General features: G+C 34.6%; 2 protein-coding genes across 19 annotated transcripts in view; one reads left to right on the forward strand and one right to left on the reverse strand.

Moving 5' to 3' along the window:
* The window catches only part of HERC4 (HECT and RLD domain containing E3 ubiquitin protein ligase 4), a 137453-nt gene that overhangs the window by 115237 nt on the left and 691 nt on the right, over positions 1-21525 (forward strand). For 9 of the 10 annotated variants that reach the window (XM_057734433.1, XM_057734435.1, XM_057734430.1 and 6 more), the window contains 6 exons: positions 1031-1197; positions 1829-1895; positions 4297-4379; positions 7508-7691; positions 11924-12026; positions 12930-14785. In XM_057734433.1, coding sequence (XP_057590416.1) covers positions 1031-1197; positions 1829-1895; positions 4297-4379; positions 7508-7691; positions 11924-12026; positions 12930-13138 — 813 coding nt within the window. In that variant the 3' untranslated portion in view covers positions 13139-14785. The other variant, XR_009053675.1, reaches the window with a different exon arrangement.
* SIRT1 (sirtuin 1) overlaps positions 16885-21525 on the reverse strand; it is a 62749-nt gene continuing 58108 nt past the window's right edge. For all 9 annotated transcript variants that reach the window (XM_057734441.1, XM_057734445.1, XM_057734442.1 and 6 more), the window contains one exon: positions 16885-18953. In XM_057734441.1, coding sequence (XP_057590424.1) covers positions 18628-18953 — 326 coding nt within the window. In that variant the 3' untranslated portion in view covers positions 16885-18627. The remainder of the gene's footprint in view (positions 18954-21525) is intronic.

Consider the following 21525-nt stretch of genomic DNA (forward strand, 5'->3'; position numbering starts at 1 on the left):
TACTCGGGTGGGAGGGGTGATGGGAATAAGCATTGTTTGTTTGTTTGAATTTTATTTATGTATGTATGTATGTATTGGCTGTGTTGGGTCTTCATTGCTGCACACGGGCTTTCTCTAGTTGGGGCAAGCGGGGGCTGCTCTTCATCGTGGTGCATGGGCTAATTGTGGTGGCTTCTCTTGTGGAGCACGGGCTCTAGAGCACAGGCTCAGTAGATGTGGCGCATGGGCTTAGTTGCTCCGTAGCATGTGGTATCTTCCTGGGGCAGGGATCAAACTTGTGTCCCCTGCACTGGCAGGTGGATTCTTAACCACTGTGCCACTTAGGAACTCCCAGCATTGTTTTTAATATTTTAATAATGTAAATGTCCAGCTGTAGTTAAAATAGTTAATTTAGCAAGCCATGGTACTTTTTTGTGATATAATGTGCAGCCATTAAAAATCATGTTCTGGAAGACTGTTTAATGACATAGGAAAATACTTGCAATTAGAAAAATGAGCAAACCTTAAATATGATATGTTTTAAATTATTATTCTTCTGAACTTATAGTAGATGGAAATACATTAAAATTTTTTAAAATCTTTGTTTCTGGGTGTTTCTAAGTGGTTGGATATAGGTGTTTAATTCATTTTCTTCTTTAGGCTTTTTATTTCCCAAATTTTGAATGTGTATAACTAAATGAGAGGAAAAAAGTTCTAGTAATCATTTCATTTATTAATGTAATGTTTAATGATGTGAAAACGATTGTATTTCTGGGGGAAAAAGCCAGTTGTGACATTATGAGTATAGTATCATCTCAACTAGATTTTAATTTTGTCTGTCCTTGAAAATACATTGAATGGAAATGTGCAGAAATACTAACAGTGATATTGTCCCAGGGATATAGGAATGAGAATGAACTTTTTTCCTGTTATTATTTTTTTTCTTTATCGCCAAAATTTTCTACCACAAGTATGTGTTTTTGTAATCAGAAAAAATTTAATGTTTTAACATGGAGAACAAGTCTTTACTTTTTTTCCCTTATATTTTTAGACATTTGAAGACAGTGATTTGTTCCACTTGATTGGTGTTATCTGTGGATTAGCAATTTATAATTTTACTATTGTGGACCTCCATTTTCCTTTGGCTTTATATAAGAAACTGCTAAAAAAGAAGCCATCCCTGGATGATTTGAAAGAACTAGTGCCTGATGTTGGGAGGTTAGTTGTAAAAAGTGGCAGGAGTGGGGTTTAGAAATTAGGAAATGAGGAATGTACAGAAGATTTCTTTTTAGGAATAAATATGTTTCTGTTGTTCTTGTTGAATTTCCAAAATAAGCTAATAGCCCTTCTCATAAAGGAAAACTCATTGTGCTACTCAGACTGAGAATTTTCTCCTGAAAGAATTATGTATATAAAACCATGTGCTGAATTTTTAGTTTAACAATACTTTGTGAATATCAGATAATAAATTTAGGAAGGTAATGTCACCTGAATGTAGTTAAATGATTTATTTGGACTTTTACTTTTAATCACCTTCATTCCTAAGTGGAATATATAAAGTTTCTTTAGGAATAAAAATTATATATAAATAAGAACAAGTGTTGAAAATGAGTGGATACATGGCCTTTGTATTCAAAAGAAGAGACAAAAACCTTAGAGTAGGTTTTTTTTTTCTTCAACACTGTAAGTTTGCCATTGTGCATCCAATATTCTGAAACAAACATAAAAGTACGTATTAACAAAAGGATTTGATCAAGAATGAATGGGAAATATATTCTTAGTCATAAGCAAAATAGTCAAAATACTCAATAATATTTTACTTCAAAGAAACATATATATTGTTTTTCAGAAGCATGCAACAATTGCTGGATTATCCAGAAGATGATGTTGAGGAAACATTTTGTCTTAATTTTACGGTAAGATGGAAAGACAGTGTAGCTGGTTGTTCATCATCCCTTTTATTTATCAGCTGTGCCTTATGGTTTCTCTTTATTTTGATGTATGGAATTCTTAACCCTTTAGCTAACATTTATTGAGCATTAACTATATGCTAGTCACAGTACATGCATTATTTCATTTAATCCTCATAATCCCAAGAAATTGGTATTATTATTCTTATTTTACAGATGAAGAAAACAGCAAATAATCATCACATTTCAGAGATAGTATTTGTATCCAGGTCTGTGACTTCAAAGTCTGTGTTTAACATTATCCTAAGGCTCTTTACAAATACAAGGCATCCTCTTTATTCAAGTGTTTATTTTTTGAGTCTGTAATTACAAGAATGTTTAGAGAAGCAAAGGCTATTGTAACATGAAAATATTCACTCATGAATTTGCCACCTAAAAGATTAATTCCCACTCAGACATCCCTTTCACACTAACATTCATCCTTGCCTATTTTGTCTTACGGTTGGATGCAATACAAATCCAAATACATTGGAATGTTATTTGGAAAATGAAATTGCAAATCTTGTAAAAGATGCAAAATTTCATTAATTCATTGAGAGGGATACTCAATAAATCATCCAATCACGTGCAAAGCCATTGACAAATGAGAATCTGGCATAAGTTGACAATTAAAGAAGAGAAAATTAAAGAAGAGAAAATGAGCAAGGATTATGATAAGGCACTTCAGAAGTAACAATTTGAATATTATAAATTAGACTCTTGGGAAAATGGTAAAACCTTCCGTTTTTCTTTTTTCCTGTCTTTTCAAAAACTTTGTGTTTTCTCCCCCGTGACACCCCACCCTAAACAGTCCTCTCTGTTTTTATGGTCAAAGCTGATAAGATACACCATACACTGCTGTCACACAACTTGCCAAAAAAATTATGCGACCCCTCAAAAAAGTTTATTCTTTGATCATTTTAAGAATTGGCACATTGGCACAGTTTTAAGAAAATTTGATAAAGTGAAAGGGAAAAAAGTTTATTTTAGTAATGTTTAATTCCTCCTTGGACTTCTGTTTACTATGAAATTTTAGTTCTTTTCAGTCGATTCACTTATAACCATGTCAGTTATCCTTGAATCTTTACTGATCATCTCAGTTGACTGAAGCATTGGGTTCCAAGCAATTTAATTTCCAATTTATCAGTCATCAAGTTTGTGAATGTTTAGTGTATTAAGAACTATGGTAATTCAAACATTCCTTCCCACTGCCATTTCTTTCCCAGACATATTTAGTGGCTCTTCATTACTTGTAGAATAATAGTTTTAGAATGGGCTTCAAAGACATTTGTGATCTGGCTTTCTAACTTTCATTGTATTCCTTGCATTTATATTAAGTTTTGTCATGTCTCACAGTATTCTTTTATATACCTTACCTTCCCTGTTTTTTAGGGGCATCCCTTTTTTTTTGATATTTACTCTCATATCTATCCTTTTGTTCAAACTCTGTCCTCAGTCAGAAATTCCACCCTCTCCTCATGTTTCAGAGCCCTACTCATCCTTCTAGGTGCTTTTCAAATGACATTTCTTCCTCAAGGTTTTTAATACTTCCTTTAGTTAGAAGTAAGCTTTCTTTCTTCTGTGGTCTGATAGCATTTTGTTCGTGTCTCTATTACAGCATTTATTTTATTATAATGAGTTGTTTACATATCACATTTCTCCTCCTTTATTAGTGAACTCTAGAGCAGGGACTTACTCATTTTTTATCATCCCGCTCCTACCATAATGTGTTATAGACAGTGGGTACTAAAAAATGTTTTAATAGAAGAGGATAGTATTCCAAAAAAAGAGGGAATAGGAAGAGAAAAGATGCAAAGGTGGGAATGGTAACATTTATAGGAAAATGAGCACACTAGTAAAGGAAATAAAGTTTCAAAATAATCGACTCTTTATAAACCAAATTAATGGCAAACTGGAAAAACCACCTGTAATTAAGAATGCAACAAAGAGGAATACAAGAGTAGCAGCTATCATGTGGGAAGAATGCATAGCTAGTCTAAACTGAATGCATTCTGATTTGGAGCCTATCACTTGTGCAAGGAAAACATCCTTTCTAATATTTTACTCCTGTCATGACCCTTCTGAAGTTTTACACAAAATAAATACTCAGTTTCCTGTTCTTAACAAATGAAACACTTTATAATTTGTAATTAGTTAGTCAAGGTAGGATTTCAGACTACTAGAGAGGATGAAAATTTCTAGGTGTGGCTTTATGCAGAATTCACAAAGAAGCTTATGGTAGCAGAATTTTACCTCAAATTTATTGCTTCTTATATTTAATGAGAGAAAGGTAGATTATAATAGTAGGTTATTAAAATAATAAGTTTTGAGTCTGACATTGACTTTTTTTAAAAATTTAAATTAATAGATCACAGTTGAAAACTTTGGTGCAACAGAAGTGAAAGAACTGGTTCTAAATGGTGCAGACACAGCTGTTAACAAACAAAATCGGTAAGTGAATTATAGCAGCATCAGTGGTAGTAAATAAGATTCATTAGGCATTTTCTTCTGTATTTAGAAGTATGTCACAACCTTAAGTTTTTACTCAGATAAAGCATACTTTTTGAATGGTAAGGACGTAATCAATCTTCCTTTTGCTTCTTTTAAGACATTAATTAAGGGATAAAAAGATCATTAACAACAAGAACAAACAGAAGGGAGAGGAAGACAACAACAAACACATTTTTGGAAGCTAAAAAGCGATGGTACCTAACTTTAGCCAGCCAGAAAAAGCTGCAACATAAGATGGACTGGGAGCCAAGAAGGCAGACAGTTCATATTGCAGAACAAAGGGTCAGGCATTGAGAATAAAAAATAGATAAAAAAGTATATGGAGTTTTAAGGGGAAGCTGTAAACAGAAAGATTGGCTGTAACAAGAAGCAGTTAGAAACCCATTTCCGTTAGTACACAAGTAGCCTAGCAACTTGACCTCTCCAGCCTAGGCAGATTGGAAGTTTAACTTATGGGGAGATTGAACTGAAGGAACTGTAGATTTGAGAACAGTTAGGCACAGCCAGGGGCAAAGGGTTGAAATGGAAACAGGGAGATTAAGTGAGAGTTTACAGTTCCCTCCTCCTTGACACTGTGTATTGGAGGATTCTTCTCTGGGAAAACTGCCTTTTAAATGTAAATGAATAACCAAAGATCAGTAGATGTTTAAGGAAAGACCAAAACAGTAAAAAAGAATACCAAGGAAACAGAAACAGTGCAGGATGAAAAACAGAACTTCAATAAAAATTGAAATCAGTATCCTCAAAATGATGAGTAGCATCCATAAGGATACTATTAAAAACTGAAAAAAAAAATTATTGAAAGAAATGGAATGAACGAAATTTGTTTAAAAAAAAAAGGTACCAAAACAAACTTGACATGCCTTTTAAAATTGAAAGCGTGGGAACTGAGAAAACATGCCAAGGCAAAATACATGAAATTTCAAAACCCAATGAAAAAGTGACCCTAAAACCTTTCAGGAAAAAAAGCAGACCATACCCAAAGAATTAAGAATCAAAATAACATCAGACTTCTAAAGAATGACACTGAAGCCAGGAGATCAAAAATGTGGGAGAAAATTACTTTTAACATAGAATTCTATATTGCCAACTATCAAGTATGTGGTGTATGAAAACATTTGTATATATGCAGAATCTCAGACATTTCTGTTGGAGATGAAGTAGCAACCTAAGGGAAACAAAAGTTCTTTTTAAGAAAACTAATCATAGAATACTCCCTAACTCAATATTTATAATGATAAAAATGTTAATAATGAATATTGAACCAATATTCAGTATTCATCAGATAATAGTTATAATTGTAAATCAAGGAGTAACAATAGAACTGTGTTGTTGAAGCTTGAAGGTAAATATCAGGAGGAAGAGCAAAAAGAGTTAACAAATAATTTTCTTCAAATTGCCAGGGACTTGATCCAAATGTTTATAATCCTGATTTTACTACTTAGAAGCTGTGTAACTTTAGGTGAATTAGTTGATTTCTCCATGCCTCAATCTCTTTTTCTATAAAATGGGATGATAAATTGTACCTACTTCATGGGGTTATTTTGAGGATTAAATGAGGCAATAATTTTGAAATGCTTAGAATAGTACCTAGCACGTGTATGTGCTCAGTAAATGTTGGCTGTTAGGATTATTACTCTGACATTTTAAACTGTATGTATTTCTTACTTTGATAAAAATAGATCTGTTTTTAAAATAATGTGAAAAAATTTTAGGTCTTTCTACTCGCCCTTTTTAAAAAAATCTTGGTTTTGAAAAACTTTGACTATGATTTAGAAAGATTTTTTTTTTCAGCTTTTAAAGTTTCTGTTGTTGGACTAAATCTTTAAGTTTCTAACAAATACTATTTGACATAGATTAGTTTAGGAGTAATTTAAAGGATTTTGATCTTTGTACTACCAGTCCTAGTTAAATAATGAAAGTGTTGAAGGCAAAAATGTTAGCACATACAACAACTTAGCCTTTTGTACTTGAGGCTTAACTAGTATAAATTTGACTTTCTAATTAGGTGAATTATAAAATTATGCATTACAAAATTATCTGTTTCTTCTCATCAGAACCTTATGCCGATAAGGATATGGTACTGATTTTTCCTTAGGGCCACCCAATTTTATTTTATAATGACCTTCTTTAATCTTTTTTTCTTTTTTCTCTTTGTAAATTCAGTTTGGAATTATTTTAAAATTTGCTAAAATGATTATTTGTAGATGACTAAATTTACCGGTATTCCCATTTACAGAATTATCCTTTTTAATTTGGAAAACAAGAGTGTGAAATGCTGAAATCCTCTAGTACCCATTCTGATTATTAGTTTGACCAGATAGCTGCGTAAAGTGTTTGTAGCTAACAGAACAAATTGAATAAAATTGTAGTTCTAATTACTGGGTAATAGATTTCCTTTTTTCATTACAGTTTCCTTTTGTATTAACAGGGAAAAAAGCAGCAGAAGTGTTCATGTGTATGTGTGTATTTATATGTATGTACACATACATTTGAAAAGAAACTACACTTGTAAACGTTAATGATTATCCTAAAAGAATACTTAATGCCCCTCTTGGGTTTTTAGTTATTTTAAATAAATTGTGTTATCAGATTCCTTGAAACCAAAGGAAAAACAGACTGTAGTCTGTCAAATAGTCTGAATCCCAAAGCTTTCATTTTTTTTTAATCACCTAGTATTTTTAACAGATTATTCTTTTTAGGGATGTATGTGGAGTGGTACATATAAATTATCAATAATTTGTGAATAATTTAAAGATATTTCTGATAGCCATTTGTATCGTCATTCTTCCCATTAGGAAATGACATCTTTCATTTAGAAATAGCCTAAGAATGGCTGCGAATGAGAAATTGTCTGCATGCCTCATAGATACACCAGATTTTTATATAGAAAGAATGATAGACTTCTTCATAAAGACTTTGTCCCTTTGAACCCTACTCATACTTTCTCAGTTTTATACATAAGTAGCAAAAAGTACAGCAGCACTCAAAGTTTTAATAAGACTACATGTATTCTCTATAAAAAATGATTTTTATATTCTGTGCGTGCGTGTTTTTTTCATTTCCAGGCAGGAGTTTGTTGATGCTTATGTGGATTACATATTCAATAAATCAGTGGCTTCCTTATTTGATGCTTTTCATGCGGGCTTTCATAAGGTCTGTGGAGGCAAAGTGCTTCAGCTCTTCCAGCCTAATGAACTACAAGCAATGGTTATTGGAAATACAAATTATGATTGGAAGGAACTGGAAAAGGTAGGGGAAAACAAATCTGTGGTACTGCTTAAATGTAAAGGCAAAAGGAAAACATGGCTTGTTGATGGAAATCTTGTCCTTTTCATTTATTGTTTTGCATTTTACACTATTTAGTACTATCATTTTCATAGGAAAACACTGTATCCTTCTTACTCCACAATGAATGAATTTTAATTGTGTATGAATTAGATAGCATTTTTTATCTCTGGGTATTGGTGGTATTCATACAGAAAAATGTCATCTATGATAGAGGCTGGGTAGACGCCCCAGCTAAAACTGAATGGGTTTTCATTCTGCCTCAATCCTAGGAAAACCATTATGAAAAGCACTCACAGTGCTTAAGGTCTTTGTTTCCTTCTTTTCTGATTAGTCTCAATGTTAAATTTTTTTTAGCAGAGAATCAATAATACTCATGATCTTCATTACTGATGCCTTAACCAATACAGGAAACTTTAGGGAGAAGATTGGGAATTTTTTTAACAACCTTTTTCTTTTCCTTCTTTTCTGTACAAGTACTACTCAGATATTTTTTCAGATGAACATTTAGTAAAAAGTGCTAGGTTAGATCAAGAGAAAGATGTATGCAGGGTTGGCCTGTACATTTTTCCATCTTTGTAATCTAGTAACCTCTGATACAGCTTTTGCATTAGTAGTTCTATACTGTGTACCTGTCAATAAGTTTAGCTAACATAAAGAAGTACTAAGTCTAACAAGGATACAAAACACTGGGGACTCACACATTGCTGTTGAGAATTCAAATGATACAGCCACTTTGGAAACAGTTTGACATTTTCTCATAAAGTTAAAAACATACGTTCCACTCCTAGATATTATGTTCACACAAAAATCTGTAAAGAAGGAAGGAATGGGGTTATTGTTTAATGGGTACAGAGTTTCAGTTTTGCAAGATGAAAAGCTTCTGGAGATGGAAGGTGATGATGGTTGCATGTAGTTTGAATGTATTTAATGCTAACAAACTGTACACTTTAAAAAGGTTAAGATGATAAGCTTCAGATTATGTGTATTTTACTACAGGTTTTTTTAAATTATGTTTTTAAAAATCTGCAAACGAGTCAACAACTGGAAACAAGATGTCCTTCAGTGGGTGAATGGATAAACCAACTATACTACATCCATACAGTAGAATACTACTGTGCCTTAAAACAGAACACACTGTTGATACATGCTACACCTGAGAATGACTGAGTCTTTATGCTGAGTGGAAGAAGTCACTCTCAGAGAATTACATACCATATGATTCCTTTTATATGACATTCTTGAAAAGCCAAAAACTATGGTGAACAGGGGCTAGGGATGGAGGGAGTGTGACTGCAGAGGGGTAACACAAGAAAGAGAGTTCTTTGGGGTGATGGAACTCTGTTCAATGTCCTGATTGTGGTGGTGATTTATCTATACTTGTGTTTAAAACTCCATAGAACTACACACACATCAGAGAAAATCCATTTTACTGCATAATAATTTTGGGAGTAAGAATTTTAAATTAAAAAAAAATTAGGAGTTGAGTGACTTAGAACAAAGAAAATTGAATTTTTAAGCCTCCAGAGGGAGAGAGTTGTCAAGAGGCAACTCGTGTCACACTGTAGAATCTCTGAAAGGCTTTGGAATTCGCACGTTGTGCTAATGGCAGGGATGCAGGGTTGGGCTAAAAGCAATAGAATTACTTCACAGCTAATTTAAGGAATTATTAGTATCTGCTTTCCTACTCAACAAAATACAGCTCTGTAGGGAGGCTTTAGAATCTGGGAAAACAGGTAGAACTGAGGCTGGCACTCAGAAAGCTGGTATCCAGGCTTAAATCCTCCAGGAAGGAGATTGAAGATTTCTTTTTTGGGGTAAATTGATCTGCTGAAGAGAAAGCTGTATTGACTTTAAGGATACCCCAGTGGAAATGCACCTCCACCTCCAGTCACTCTAAAATGAAAACAATGTAATGACCTCTCCTCACACTTTAGATCCTACGCAGTTTATCCTTCTTGCCTCTTCTTTCATTCCTCCTCTTACTCTGCTTCAGCTTTACTGGCTTCTTTGCTGAGCCTAGAACCCTCCAGGAACACTCCAGTCTTGTGGCCTATTTCCTGTTCCCTGGGCCTGGAATTCTCTTCACCTTGTGAAGAGAAAAATTCCAAATGTTTCTTGCTCTCACTTCCTTTATGTCTGTATATCTTTTCAGAGACCTTCACTGGATAACTTACTAAAAATTGCATGTTTACACCCATCTCCCTTCTTTGCCTTTATTTTTCTTCTTTGAATTTGACTAAATAAAATTTTTCTTTTGTCTTTACTGCCTGCTGTTCCTTACCCCCCACTGTAATGTAAGCACCATACAAGGCAGATTTTTTGGTCTCTTTGTTCACTGCTGTATTCCCAGTGCCTAGAAGGGCACTCAGCAAGTACTTAATACCTTGTCTGAAGATATAACTGATAGAAGTGTTCATTCAGTAAGACAGGACATTTTTTTAGTATATTTTAGTGTACTTAGTTTCTTCCACTGTATATCTGATTCATTATAATTTCATTGATTATGATTTGTGACTTTTATTTTTTAATTTATTTTTTGGCTGTGTTGGGTCATCATTGCTGCACCCGGGCTTTCTCTAGTTGCAGCAAGCAGGTGGCTACTCTTCATTGTGGTGGCTTCTCTTGTTGTGGAGCTCAGGCATGTGATATCTTACCAGATCATGGATTGAACCCATGTCCCATGCATTGGCAGGCTGATTCTCAACCACTGTGCCACCAGAGAAGTCCTGATTTGTGACTTTAAATGCTCTTCTTCATCAGGACTGTGTACACATTTCCCCAGAACCATCTTGAGGTTTAAGAAAAAAGAAAAAACTAGCCATCCTCTGTTCATTTCCACACTAACATGCGCACAGACTTCAATTCAAACAAGTTAATACATTAGCTGATTTCTAGAATTCAAACTATTTTCTCCAAACCTCTGTAAATTAATAGCAGATATGTTGTGGATTTCTCAAGAGTTCAGTCATTGAGATAATCATGGCTACAAATAGAGTCCCAAATTCATTGAGCCCCATTGGATGCCTGGTACTAATGCAAGAGATTAGGAAGACATCAGTAAATAAGATTGAGACATCTGTGCTCTAGTAAGGAAGACCTGTAGAGGTCTTTGTCCTCTAGTAAGGAAGCTGGACATTAAATAATTGAACTGTGATGAATAAAAAGGAAGAGAGTTTAGTGAATGGTATGTAAGGAGAAACCTGACCTAGGCTGTACAAAGTGGGAAAGCCTCTCACTAGATGGTAATGTCCACCAGGTAAGTAAGAACAGTGTTCACTGAAGTTTCCCCAGGGCACCAGACTTTGACTAAAGTTCATTATATATTTGTTAAATGAGTCAGTGAATGAACTAGGTAACATTTAATCTGAACCCTAAAGGATAAACAGATATTAGCCTGGTGAACAAAGAAAGGAGTGCTGTGTTAAAGGGGAAACGTATTAGCTGTTTTGTTGCAAATTACCCCAAAACATAGTGGCTTAAAGATGACATTGAACATTTACTGTCCTTATCTGAAGACTTAAGGAAGAATTTCCCTCCCAGGATGGCTCATTCACATGGCTGTTGACCAAAAGCCTCAGAATCTCACCATGGGGACCTCTCCATAGGGCTGTTAGAATGTCCTCGTGTAAAGGCAACTGGCTCCCCCTCAGAGTGATCAAAGAGGCTAAAGCCACAGCTTTTATGATCTAGCCTCTAATGATTAGAGGTCAGGCCTATTCTGTGTGTGAGGGGACTACACAAGGGCATGAATAGCAGGAGGCAGAGATCTTTGAAGGCCATCTTGGAAACTAGCACAGAAAATTATTAGTGCTGCTCTTAGAATTTTTTAAAGATAGAATAATACAAAACAATTAGTATGACTTCTGTTCATCAATATAGGAAAATTTATTTTAGTAATTCTGGTTTATCCTTTAGATATTTACTATGGAAGATATTACAATCCTATCACATGTTCTTTGAATTGGGGGGTGGGGGGAGACATTTCTGCTGAATCATACATATTTTCTTCCCTTTTCCCTGGAACTAATAGTTCCAAGTTGCAAAATGCCCAAGTAGTAGTAAGTAATGAGCTGAATCACATGAGTTTCAAACTCCTGAACAATGTTAGCTTTATGTGTTAAGGAAGCCAGTTTGTCAGATTCAAGATAAAACTAATATCCCTTAATATTAATAAAAGGTTATGTTGTTTTTAGAATACAGAATACAAAGGAGAATATTGGGCAGAACATCCTACAATAAAAATGTTTTGGGAAGTATTTCACGAATTACCATTGGAAAAGAAGAAACAATTTTTGTGTAAGTATTTCTGATTAGTTCTTTGTTTTATGAGAATGGAATCTAATTATTAAATTTACTCTCACAGGATATTAGTTGATTCACTTTGGTAGATAAGGTTTTTTCCTTATAGTATTATTCCAAGGTCCTGTTTTTAATTTTCAGAATAATTTTTTTAATCTACATTCTTTATTACATGTTTTCTTATTCTGAAAGCTAAGTTCAGTTTGCTTCCAAAATAGAATTGGTTCTTTCAAATGAAAGAAAACACTGATTATAACACTGATTACAATAAACTATGGATGTAATTCCTTTTAGAATTCCTAAAAAGATCTCTGCAGTATAGCTCTTTTCTGTGCTCAGTCTTCATTTTCTCTTTCTCTTTGCTTCTGCATGAAAACTTTGGGGGTTGGTGTAAAAAACAGAACTTTTCTATTCCAGGACTGTTCTTATTTATAGCCTAATCTGTGTCTGTTTTGCATATCATAGGGTTACAGGTCATTCATAAGCAATTTGAGTTTTGGCTGCCAATTATATGTATATATATATTTTTCTGTTTAAAAATTACAGAAACAAGACCAGTAGAAAAAGGAATCATAATCAAAACTGCATTTTGTTTGTAAACTAGTTCTAAATGGCTTTTCTTTTCAAAAAGAAGGGCTCTCAAAATTTTTTTTTGGAGACAGTAGTCATTCATGTCAAACATTAAGCATCTCCTTTGTGCTAATATTAAGAATACGCTTTTAAAGAAAAAAATAGTTTGGTTATGTCTCAAAATCATGCCTCCACAAATTCTGGAGATAGGCTTGCACATTAGAGCAAATGTTACTGTAAAGCTTTGCTAGAGTGATTGTCTTAATAACTTGATACTCCATATTGTTGTTTTGATGAAAGTAGTTGGCTCAACGACTTTTTTCTTGGCAGTATTTTTGACAGGTAGTGATCGCATTCCTATTCTTGGTATGAAGAGTCTAATACTAGTCATCCAGTCAACAGGAGGTGGTGAGGAATATCTCCCAGTTTCCCATACCTGTTTTAATCTCCTGGATCTTCCAAAATATACAGACAAAGAAACTCTACGCTCTAAACTGATCCAAGCTATTGATCACAATGAAGGCTTCAGTTTAATATAACTTTGGAGTTATAACTGTTCAGTTTACTGCAAAAGCATTAAACTAATTATTTGTGTTTTTCTCGTGGTGATGAACTCAGCAAGGTGACAGAGGTACTATTATAATTCTTGCAAAATGTTCAATGCGATGAGTATTCATGAAAGCCAAAAAATATTAAAGGAAATGAACAAACTGTGTTAATATTAAACTTACTGTATAGAACCATGGATTTTTTTTTCTTTTGCCATCTTCCAATAAACATAAGTATTGTGAATACATTGAAGTTTTACTAACATGAATTTTAAGAGTTTGCATATTTCACAAGTGATCTGGTGTGTGAGTGCATGAAATGTTGCTTAATTTTTCTTCAATCACGGGTGAAAAACCTTTAACTTTGGCCTGCAATAGTCATTTGATTATTTTTTCATTTTGTAAATAATGTTAAGTTTTGTAATAAAATAGTTATGTTCTGATACCAGTACAGTTTCTATGGTTGTAATTGAACTGAGCTGACTTTTAATGGTTAAAAATTATGATTTAAATCTTATTTTGAGAATCTATGAAAGCAGAAGATTAGTATGGTTAAAGTACGGTCTTTGCTTTTTTGCTAGAAATATCCTTGTGCAAATCTAAATTACAAGGAGGAGTTATCTAAATAACTTATAGTTCTTTCCTTTTGTGAATTTTGAGATACTATTGATAAATGGGAGGTTATCAGAAAGCTTAATATTTAGTAATGGAAGAACTGTGTCCTACAGTTGCCAGGAATACAATCATTGACTACTATGAGAACCAATCACTGGGTTATAGCTTTAAAAACTACTGATGCTGCACGTTGCTATTTAAACAGAATTCTCAGTGCTTTAGAACTATTTACTTGAATTTTAAGAAAAAAATTTTAACAGTTTTATGGTGCTGATGCTTACTTATCTCCTGTCATTAAATTAACAGTGAGTGATGCAACACATGTGACTTTCTGCTATATGAAAATATTTATTTTTACATTTATTTTTAAAATGACATGAAAACTTTAAATAATAAAGATTTGTTAGTTTAATATTTAAACTTTCATTGGTTCTCATATAAGGTTCAAAAAGAATAATTAATGTCTCAGGGAAGGTCTCTTAAATTTTGGATTGATAGTTCCCATTCCCATACAAATTTGTCTATTTATTATAGGTATCCAAGTCTCTTATCTGTAATTCTAAAATCCAAAACAATTCTGAAAAAAAGAAACTGTACATAATTTGGCAGCAAAATCTGATCTGAATTGTTGAGGTTATTTATGATATTAAATGGGACTATTTGTACATTGTACAGTGACAGTGTTAATGTGTTTGATTACTTTCTGTGTTTGATCTAGGTGCTGCCTCAGACCTCCATGGAGTGCTACATTATGTGTGCTTTAAACATTCGTAATTCCAAAAGGCAAAGAGTTTCAGAGAAGGGATTGTGGACCTGTACTTTTCCGTAGTTTAACTTAACAAACTTTGGTAGACCATAAATGTCTTTTTATAGATAGAAGCCTTAATAATTTTTCTCAAAATACGTTTTTCCCAATGAAAATTCCTCCATGTAGCTGATATTATACTGTCTCCCTGCACATCCATTCCTTGGGGATATTGATTGTTCACATCGAAAACAGATGTTTGTCAGATGCTTTTTTTTTTTTTTAGTAACCTCTGTTTGCTATGAAGCTCCTCTGTGAAATAGCTGCCACTTTGGATTAATACAGGTGGAGTTCCTTGAACAAACATTTTAACAAGGGCCTGACATCGTATCTGGGAACACAACAGTACAAGGCATAATTTAGGTAAGTCTGATATTCTTTTCCTTTCTGTTGCTGCAGACCTACAGCAGAATTAACAGCAGGGAGATTCATGGTAGAAAATTAAAATACCATTGAAGAAGATTTTTCGAACTGCCATTTGGTTTTTAAAAAGTAACAAAAATACCGAGCTTTATAGATAGAAAGTAGGCAAATACTGAGTTCACTAAATTATAAGGACCATGATTACTGACTTCCCTAAACTTTAGAACGTATTTGGCCTCCACATAGACCTATTTGTAAGAGCAATTGTATGTTTTTAGCTCTCCTAAGTCATTAGTAATTTTAACCAACAGCCATTGTTTAGACTGAGAAGGCAGTAGAACCAAAACATACCTTTAAATTGGCATGAAATAAAAACAGAATGTAGTTTTCAAAACTGAGACCTAAATTAGGAGCCCCAGCCTTTGCATAGGGCCCACTCATAAGGACCACTCATTAGGGTTGATTTCTGACAAGGGTTGCCTTCCTTGTAGATTATTTTCACTGCATTTAGTTTAACAGAAAGTATTTTGATGAAGTGTAATATGCATAAGACAGACTTCCCCTGCATATGGCGAGTTCTCTGAAAGCAAGGGCAAATGGTCCTGCCTCTTCCGGATCCCCAACCTGTTTTGCATTTGGGCCATCCAAACTCCTTATGGAGTTTTGGCCTCCTTTCTAAATTATTCAGTCTGTTTTATGTAAGTCTACCTTACGCTATCTGTTGGGCTAGCCCCTGGAAATGGAGTGTTAAGTGCAGAAGGGAACTCCCCTATTCCTTTACCTTTTTAACCCTTACTATACTTTTGAAGCACCTGGGGCTACTTTTTAATACTACGTACAAGCCCCACCCCACCTTAGACCAATTAAATGTCATCTCTAAGAGGTGATGCTCAGGTTACTTTCAGAAACTTCCCAGGTGATCTTTAAACCCAACTGAGAGTCACTTAAAAGGGTTGGGGGCGGGGGGTGTCATTAGACCATTTCTCCACATTTCTGCTAGCATCCTAAGGCTTAAGGAGTGGGGAGAGCTTGTTTCAAATAAAATTTATAAAATAATGCTTAGCAGGTGGGTGAAGGTGCATCATTATCTTTTGTACCAGTAAGGAAGATGCTAATTAAATCATGTGCCATTGATGAGGGTATTGCATCAGTGGAATATATGATACAAGAGAAGTGGAAACAGCATTGAATACATGGCTTTAATTAAATCAGGTCTTGCCAGATACTTGACTACTTAAAATGACCACGTACCCTCCTTTTTAAGGTATAAACTACCTGCATATATGGAATGATGTCACAGTTCCTTATTTTTAATAACATCTAAGGATGGGATTTTACAGGTAATTTTTCTAGTGCAAACAAGATACACACAGGGCAGAGAGGGTTTTTTTTGTTTTGAACTGAAATAAAAAACAAAAAAGAGCAAAAGTTTGCTGGGGAGGAAGGCAAGAGACCTGAGAGCAGGAAACTGCCAGTCAAGATTTATTCATTACATCTTTGTAAAGGGGGCATGTTCCCGCTCTCTTGAATAGTAGGGTTCTGGGTGGGTCAGTCTCAGAAAGTTCATACCAAAAATGTGATCTACAGTCATTTTTTGTCCACTCCTTGTGTTTAGACACAGGATTGTAATAGCACGTGGGTTCTTGAGTTCACTACATTTCTTTTCCACCATTCCCTCTTGTCCCCTTAATCCCAAAGTGCTGGGTCAAAAAGTGCCTTTGTCAAATCTTTCATATGTCAAGTTAGTTATTCTTAGGCAGGGTTAAATGAGCGGAAAAGGCAAGGCTCCTGGCCTAAAATGGTTGAAATACTAATTTTGAAACCTTTGGTGATGCACCAGTTGCTACAACCAGCACTTTCAGTGTTTTAAGTACTGTTCTGATGAGACTGATATATATATAAACTGAATGAAGAAATGTAGTATGAGATAAACAATGTAAGTTAACAGAAAAAAGTCAAATGACAGTTTTAATAGACTTTAAAACAGTGTACAAGTATAAAACACTGGTTTTGTATTTCAAAAGTTGGAGGAAGATATCCAGTCATTAAACAGTCTACAAAAACATATGCCAGTAGATTACATAAAAGACTATGTACAATATAAAAAGAGCTGAAAACAGTCTTCACTGTAAAAATAATTTAAAACAAGTTTTTCAATTTAAAATATCATCTATAGCACAAACACAGATCATGCAAATGTAAAACTAAATATACTGCGTTCTTTAGTGTAGTCAAATAAATTCAGATTGACATCATTTAGGTAGGGAAATGGCCATTCAATAAAATTCTTTTCTCTGGCAGTAATGGTCCTAGCTGGGTATTTTATGCGTAAAGAACAGCTATATTTCAAACCCTTTTTGTTAAATTGTAATAAATACTAAAACAACATAGGACTACTTTGAAAGCAATGTTAAGGAGAGGTCTGCAAAATAAATTCTCAGTGTGTTTTGAAAGGCTAGAAGCTTCTGCAGCTGAAAAAGTTGATCTCTAGTTTTAAGGCAGGCTAAGCTTTTAAATAAAGACATTATAGAACTAGTTTCATTAACTATTCTGCTATTACAAGTTACATCACGTTCATCTCCATAATACTAGGCTAACGGTTTGGTGTTTATTACACCAAATCCTCCCAACAGGAAACATGTACTTACTGGCTTTGGAACTGTAATTAGGGGTCTGTTGCTCTCATTAATGGGGGGGAAAAGGCAACAGTCGAAAATATTACACTCTCCCCAGGTGAAGTACCATTATTATTGATGCATAAAGGCTTTGCAAATTCACATCTTGGCAGTTTAACACTTATGGAAAGGATCATTGCAAGCTCTACCACAGTGATAGGTATTTAAACAACAATGGCATATATTCTCAAAACTAAGGGGACCCAAGCAGGCACTATTGTTTCTAAAAAGCAACTGAAACATTTCCAAAGCATTTATTTGTTTTTTTAGGTTAGTTTTATGAGCCAATATAGACATTACTACATGTCCACAGGAAGTACAAAAGCCATCTTCACTTGAACAATACAGTATTCCTGAAACTGTCAGCACCAAGTCTCACTTTAAAAAGCAAAGACAATTGAGTGCTCTCCCACATGTTGTTGACTTCCTTCTACTCGCATTGCATGTCATGAGATTTTTTTTAAAAGTATAGCTGCCACAAGTTTTGGGAAATGCCAGTGTTTAAAAATAGGTAATTGTGCTAATAAAGAATCAAAAGTTTAGCAGAACAGAGATTTGAGGATTTCAAATCATTCAACGTCACAAAGAAAAGTGTGAAAATACCATTCTTTGGTCTAGATAAGCTGTTCCCTTTACATTAATTTAACATTCCAATGGCTTTTTGAAAATTTTAAAATGTTGAAAAGTCACTAGGCAAAAACAAAGTTATATATACATATGGATGTATCATACAAATGAACCTTTAAAAGAAAGTCTTGTCCAACAGCTGATTAAAGATACTTAGGTACCTTTTTAAAAAAAAAAAAAAAAAAAAAGTTAGTGTTTGAGTGTATAAGCACAGAAGAAATCAGGAAGTTAAAAATTACCCATGGGGGAAAAAAGATCTGTTTTACCAGTCTATAAATATTATACCTTTCTGGTTTCCTTGCTCTATTGAGTTCACGAGTAAACATTCAGTTTGACATGCTAAATAAAGATCCTAATGCTGGTGGAGCAATTCCTGTACCTGGACAATTATTACATTATGATTTGTTTGATGGATAGTTAATGCTTGTTGCTTCCTGTTTCATGGATACTTCATTAACTGCCTCTTGATTACCTCCATTAGCTCCAAATCCAGTTCCTCCCACTCTCTCATTAACGTCAGCATCATCTTCCAAACCATTATAAAATTCTTCAATCTCACTTTCATCCTCCATGGGTTCTTCTAAACTTGGACTCTGGCATGTTCCACTATCACTGTTACTGCCACAAGAACTAGAGGATAAGACATCATCTTCAGAGTCTGAATATACCTCAGCGCCATGGAAAATATAACGGTTTGGTGGTAAAAACAGATATTGATTACCTGAAATACAGTAATAAGAGAGAAGTAGGTTATTTCTAGTTTTCTAAGACTTAGTCTGACAAAGTGTACCTGAGTATCATTACCAGAGGCTATTACTATAGAGTTTCTCAAAAACAACCTATAGACTCACTCAGTCCTGGGTAAAAAATCTTAGTTCTGCCATTCACCAACTTTTTGTAAATTGGGAGAGTTATTTCTGTGCCTCAATTTCCTCATCTGGATATGAAATAATTTTCACAACCCTATAAGGTGAGTATGAAAAAAATGTAGAAAGCCATGTTCAATGAAGCTCACTTCACCAACTCCTTTGAACACATTTAGTGAGATGGAAGTATCCAGCCCACCACCCACCCTCTGAATCAGAACCTACTTTTACAAGAGTTGTATCACAAAGTGTGAGAAGCACTGATCTAGCACTGGACTTTAAGCTTTCCCAGTGCCCTCCCAAATTAGCATTCACAGTATAATATTTGACCTCTGATTCCCTCTCTCCCCTAAGCTATAGGTCCTAGGTTAAGAGCACTACTCTGAGATGTTCTACTCTTAATAGCATAAATTTAAATCTGTGAATACTAATAAAGCTCTTTAAAGTCCTAGCTTGCTCAAGTTAGTTTAGCTGCTTTTGTTTACATTTTGATCTAAGTGAATGAATAGGAACCCTAAACATTAATGATGAAATGTTTTACATCCTTATATTCACAAGCAGCAAGTACCTTCTAACTTAAGTCTGTTATCACATACAGTGTTAATATTTATTGCACCATACCCAAGACTGATTCACAGAATCTGGAGTGACATACCAAGCATACCTAAATTTTTCTTCAAAATGACTTTCAAACTTTTTTCATACCCTATCATGACCCAGTTCTCACTGAAACAATCCATTATGTGTTGCAGTGTGAAAACCAACTTACTTCCTTGTGTTTCAGTGACTGAAGAAGGGAGTCAAGTACTTGAATTCTAGCTGCTGACAGAAAACCCCACCTGGTCCTTCTCAAGAGGGCCATCTCCTCTGAATCACATCTCTTCAGTCTTTTTAAGGGTCCCAGTACATGGCTGTCCTGCCCTTTTCTTTCTATAGGTTTGGCCATGCTTATAAAAACTACTTCAGGGACTTCCCTGGCAGTCCAGTGGTTAAGACTCCAAGCTCTCAAATGCAGGGGGCCTGGGTTTGATCCCAGATTGGGGAACTAAGATCTTGCATTCTGTGCTGAGCAGCCAAAATAAGTAAATAAAAACAAAACAACTTCATTCTCCTCTGGCCCCCCTAAGGAACTGAATAATCTATTTCTTGGTTTGAAGTACCATGTACCTGTCTGTTTTTGCCCTCTTGGCAACCTTCAAGACATTTACATTTTACTTCCTCATGACAGATAGTGGCAAACTAAAATGAGCGAGTAGGGACTTCCCTGGTGGTGCAGTGGTTAAAACTCTGTGCTCCCAATGCAGGAGGCCTGGGTTTGATCCCTGGTCAGGGAACTAGATCCTATGTGTATGCTGCAGCTAAGAGTTAGCATGCCACAGCTAAATAAATAAATACATAAAGTAAAATGAGTAAAGTCCAGCTGTTGTTTGTATTTATTTGGCTGCACCGGGTCTTTAGTTGTGACAGGTGGGTTCTAATTCCCTGACTAGGGATCAAACCCCGGCCACAGGGAAGTCCCTGTTTGGTTTTTTAACAGCTAGAAATGTTAAGTTTTACAGTCTTTTCATCAGTTATCTTTTCAAATGCTCACAATGCTATGAGAGAGGAGTAGATCTGACAATTCAGTCTTAATCCAAAAGCCTGTACTTTTAAAGGTCTAAATTGGTAGAATAAAACCAAGGTTTAATACCTGTTTCCTGGGGCAGAGTTTTGTATGTTTGACCCATCTTTCAAAAAGACAGACAATATTAGCCAGTGCCTGGGCAGACTTTGTACGTGATAGAAACTTATTTTACCTGACTAAATCAACAGTAGTTTTTCTACTTCTGACTCTTGTATTCTTCTGTGCTTTTTCTAGTTTCCCCTATGCTTCCAGTTCAAGACCAGAGTCAGAACTCATGTATTTTAGTAAGCCGCCCATAACCTAGTGCCCTCCAAGTAGCATTACCTTTTAAAATATCACTTTTTTTTTCATTTACCTATTTTTGTAAATATACGCAAATATCAGTAGCTTGATCGGTGTCTGCAGAATCTGCTGCAGTGCCTAGTATAGGAAATGCCCAAAGGCTTATTCAGCTGAATTAAAATTTATTTACAGCAAATGATTAAAACACTTAATACATTTGTCTAAAATTTGTCAGTTTTACCATTTATGGTAAGTGGAATGGGACTTAATGTTTCAAGCTGTACAAGGTTGTTGCATCTAAGAGCACAAGTTTCTATTTTGATTAAATTAGGATTTTTCACCATAGATTAATACTTGGGCTTAAGTGGTTTCAAAAAGAAGTGATTTCACCTCTGTTAATACTAATTGGTAAAGACTTCCATGTGCTAAAACAAGGTAGATGCTATTTCTGATACTCAGTGGAGAAGAACCAGATGTTTTCTAAATCTGAAACAACAGAACATAATGGTTAAGAGAACCTG

Source organism: Hippopotamus amphibius, chromosome 5 (genome assembly GCF_030028045.1).
Source record: "Hippopotamus amphibius kiboko isolate mHipAmp2 chromosome 5, mHipAmp2.hap2, whole genome shotgun sequence".
Taxonomy (NCBI): Eukaryota; Metazoa; Chordata; class Mammalia; order Artiodactyla; family Hippopotamidae; genus Hippopotamus; species Hippopotamus amphibius.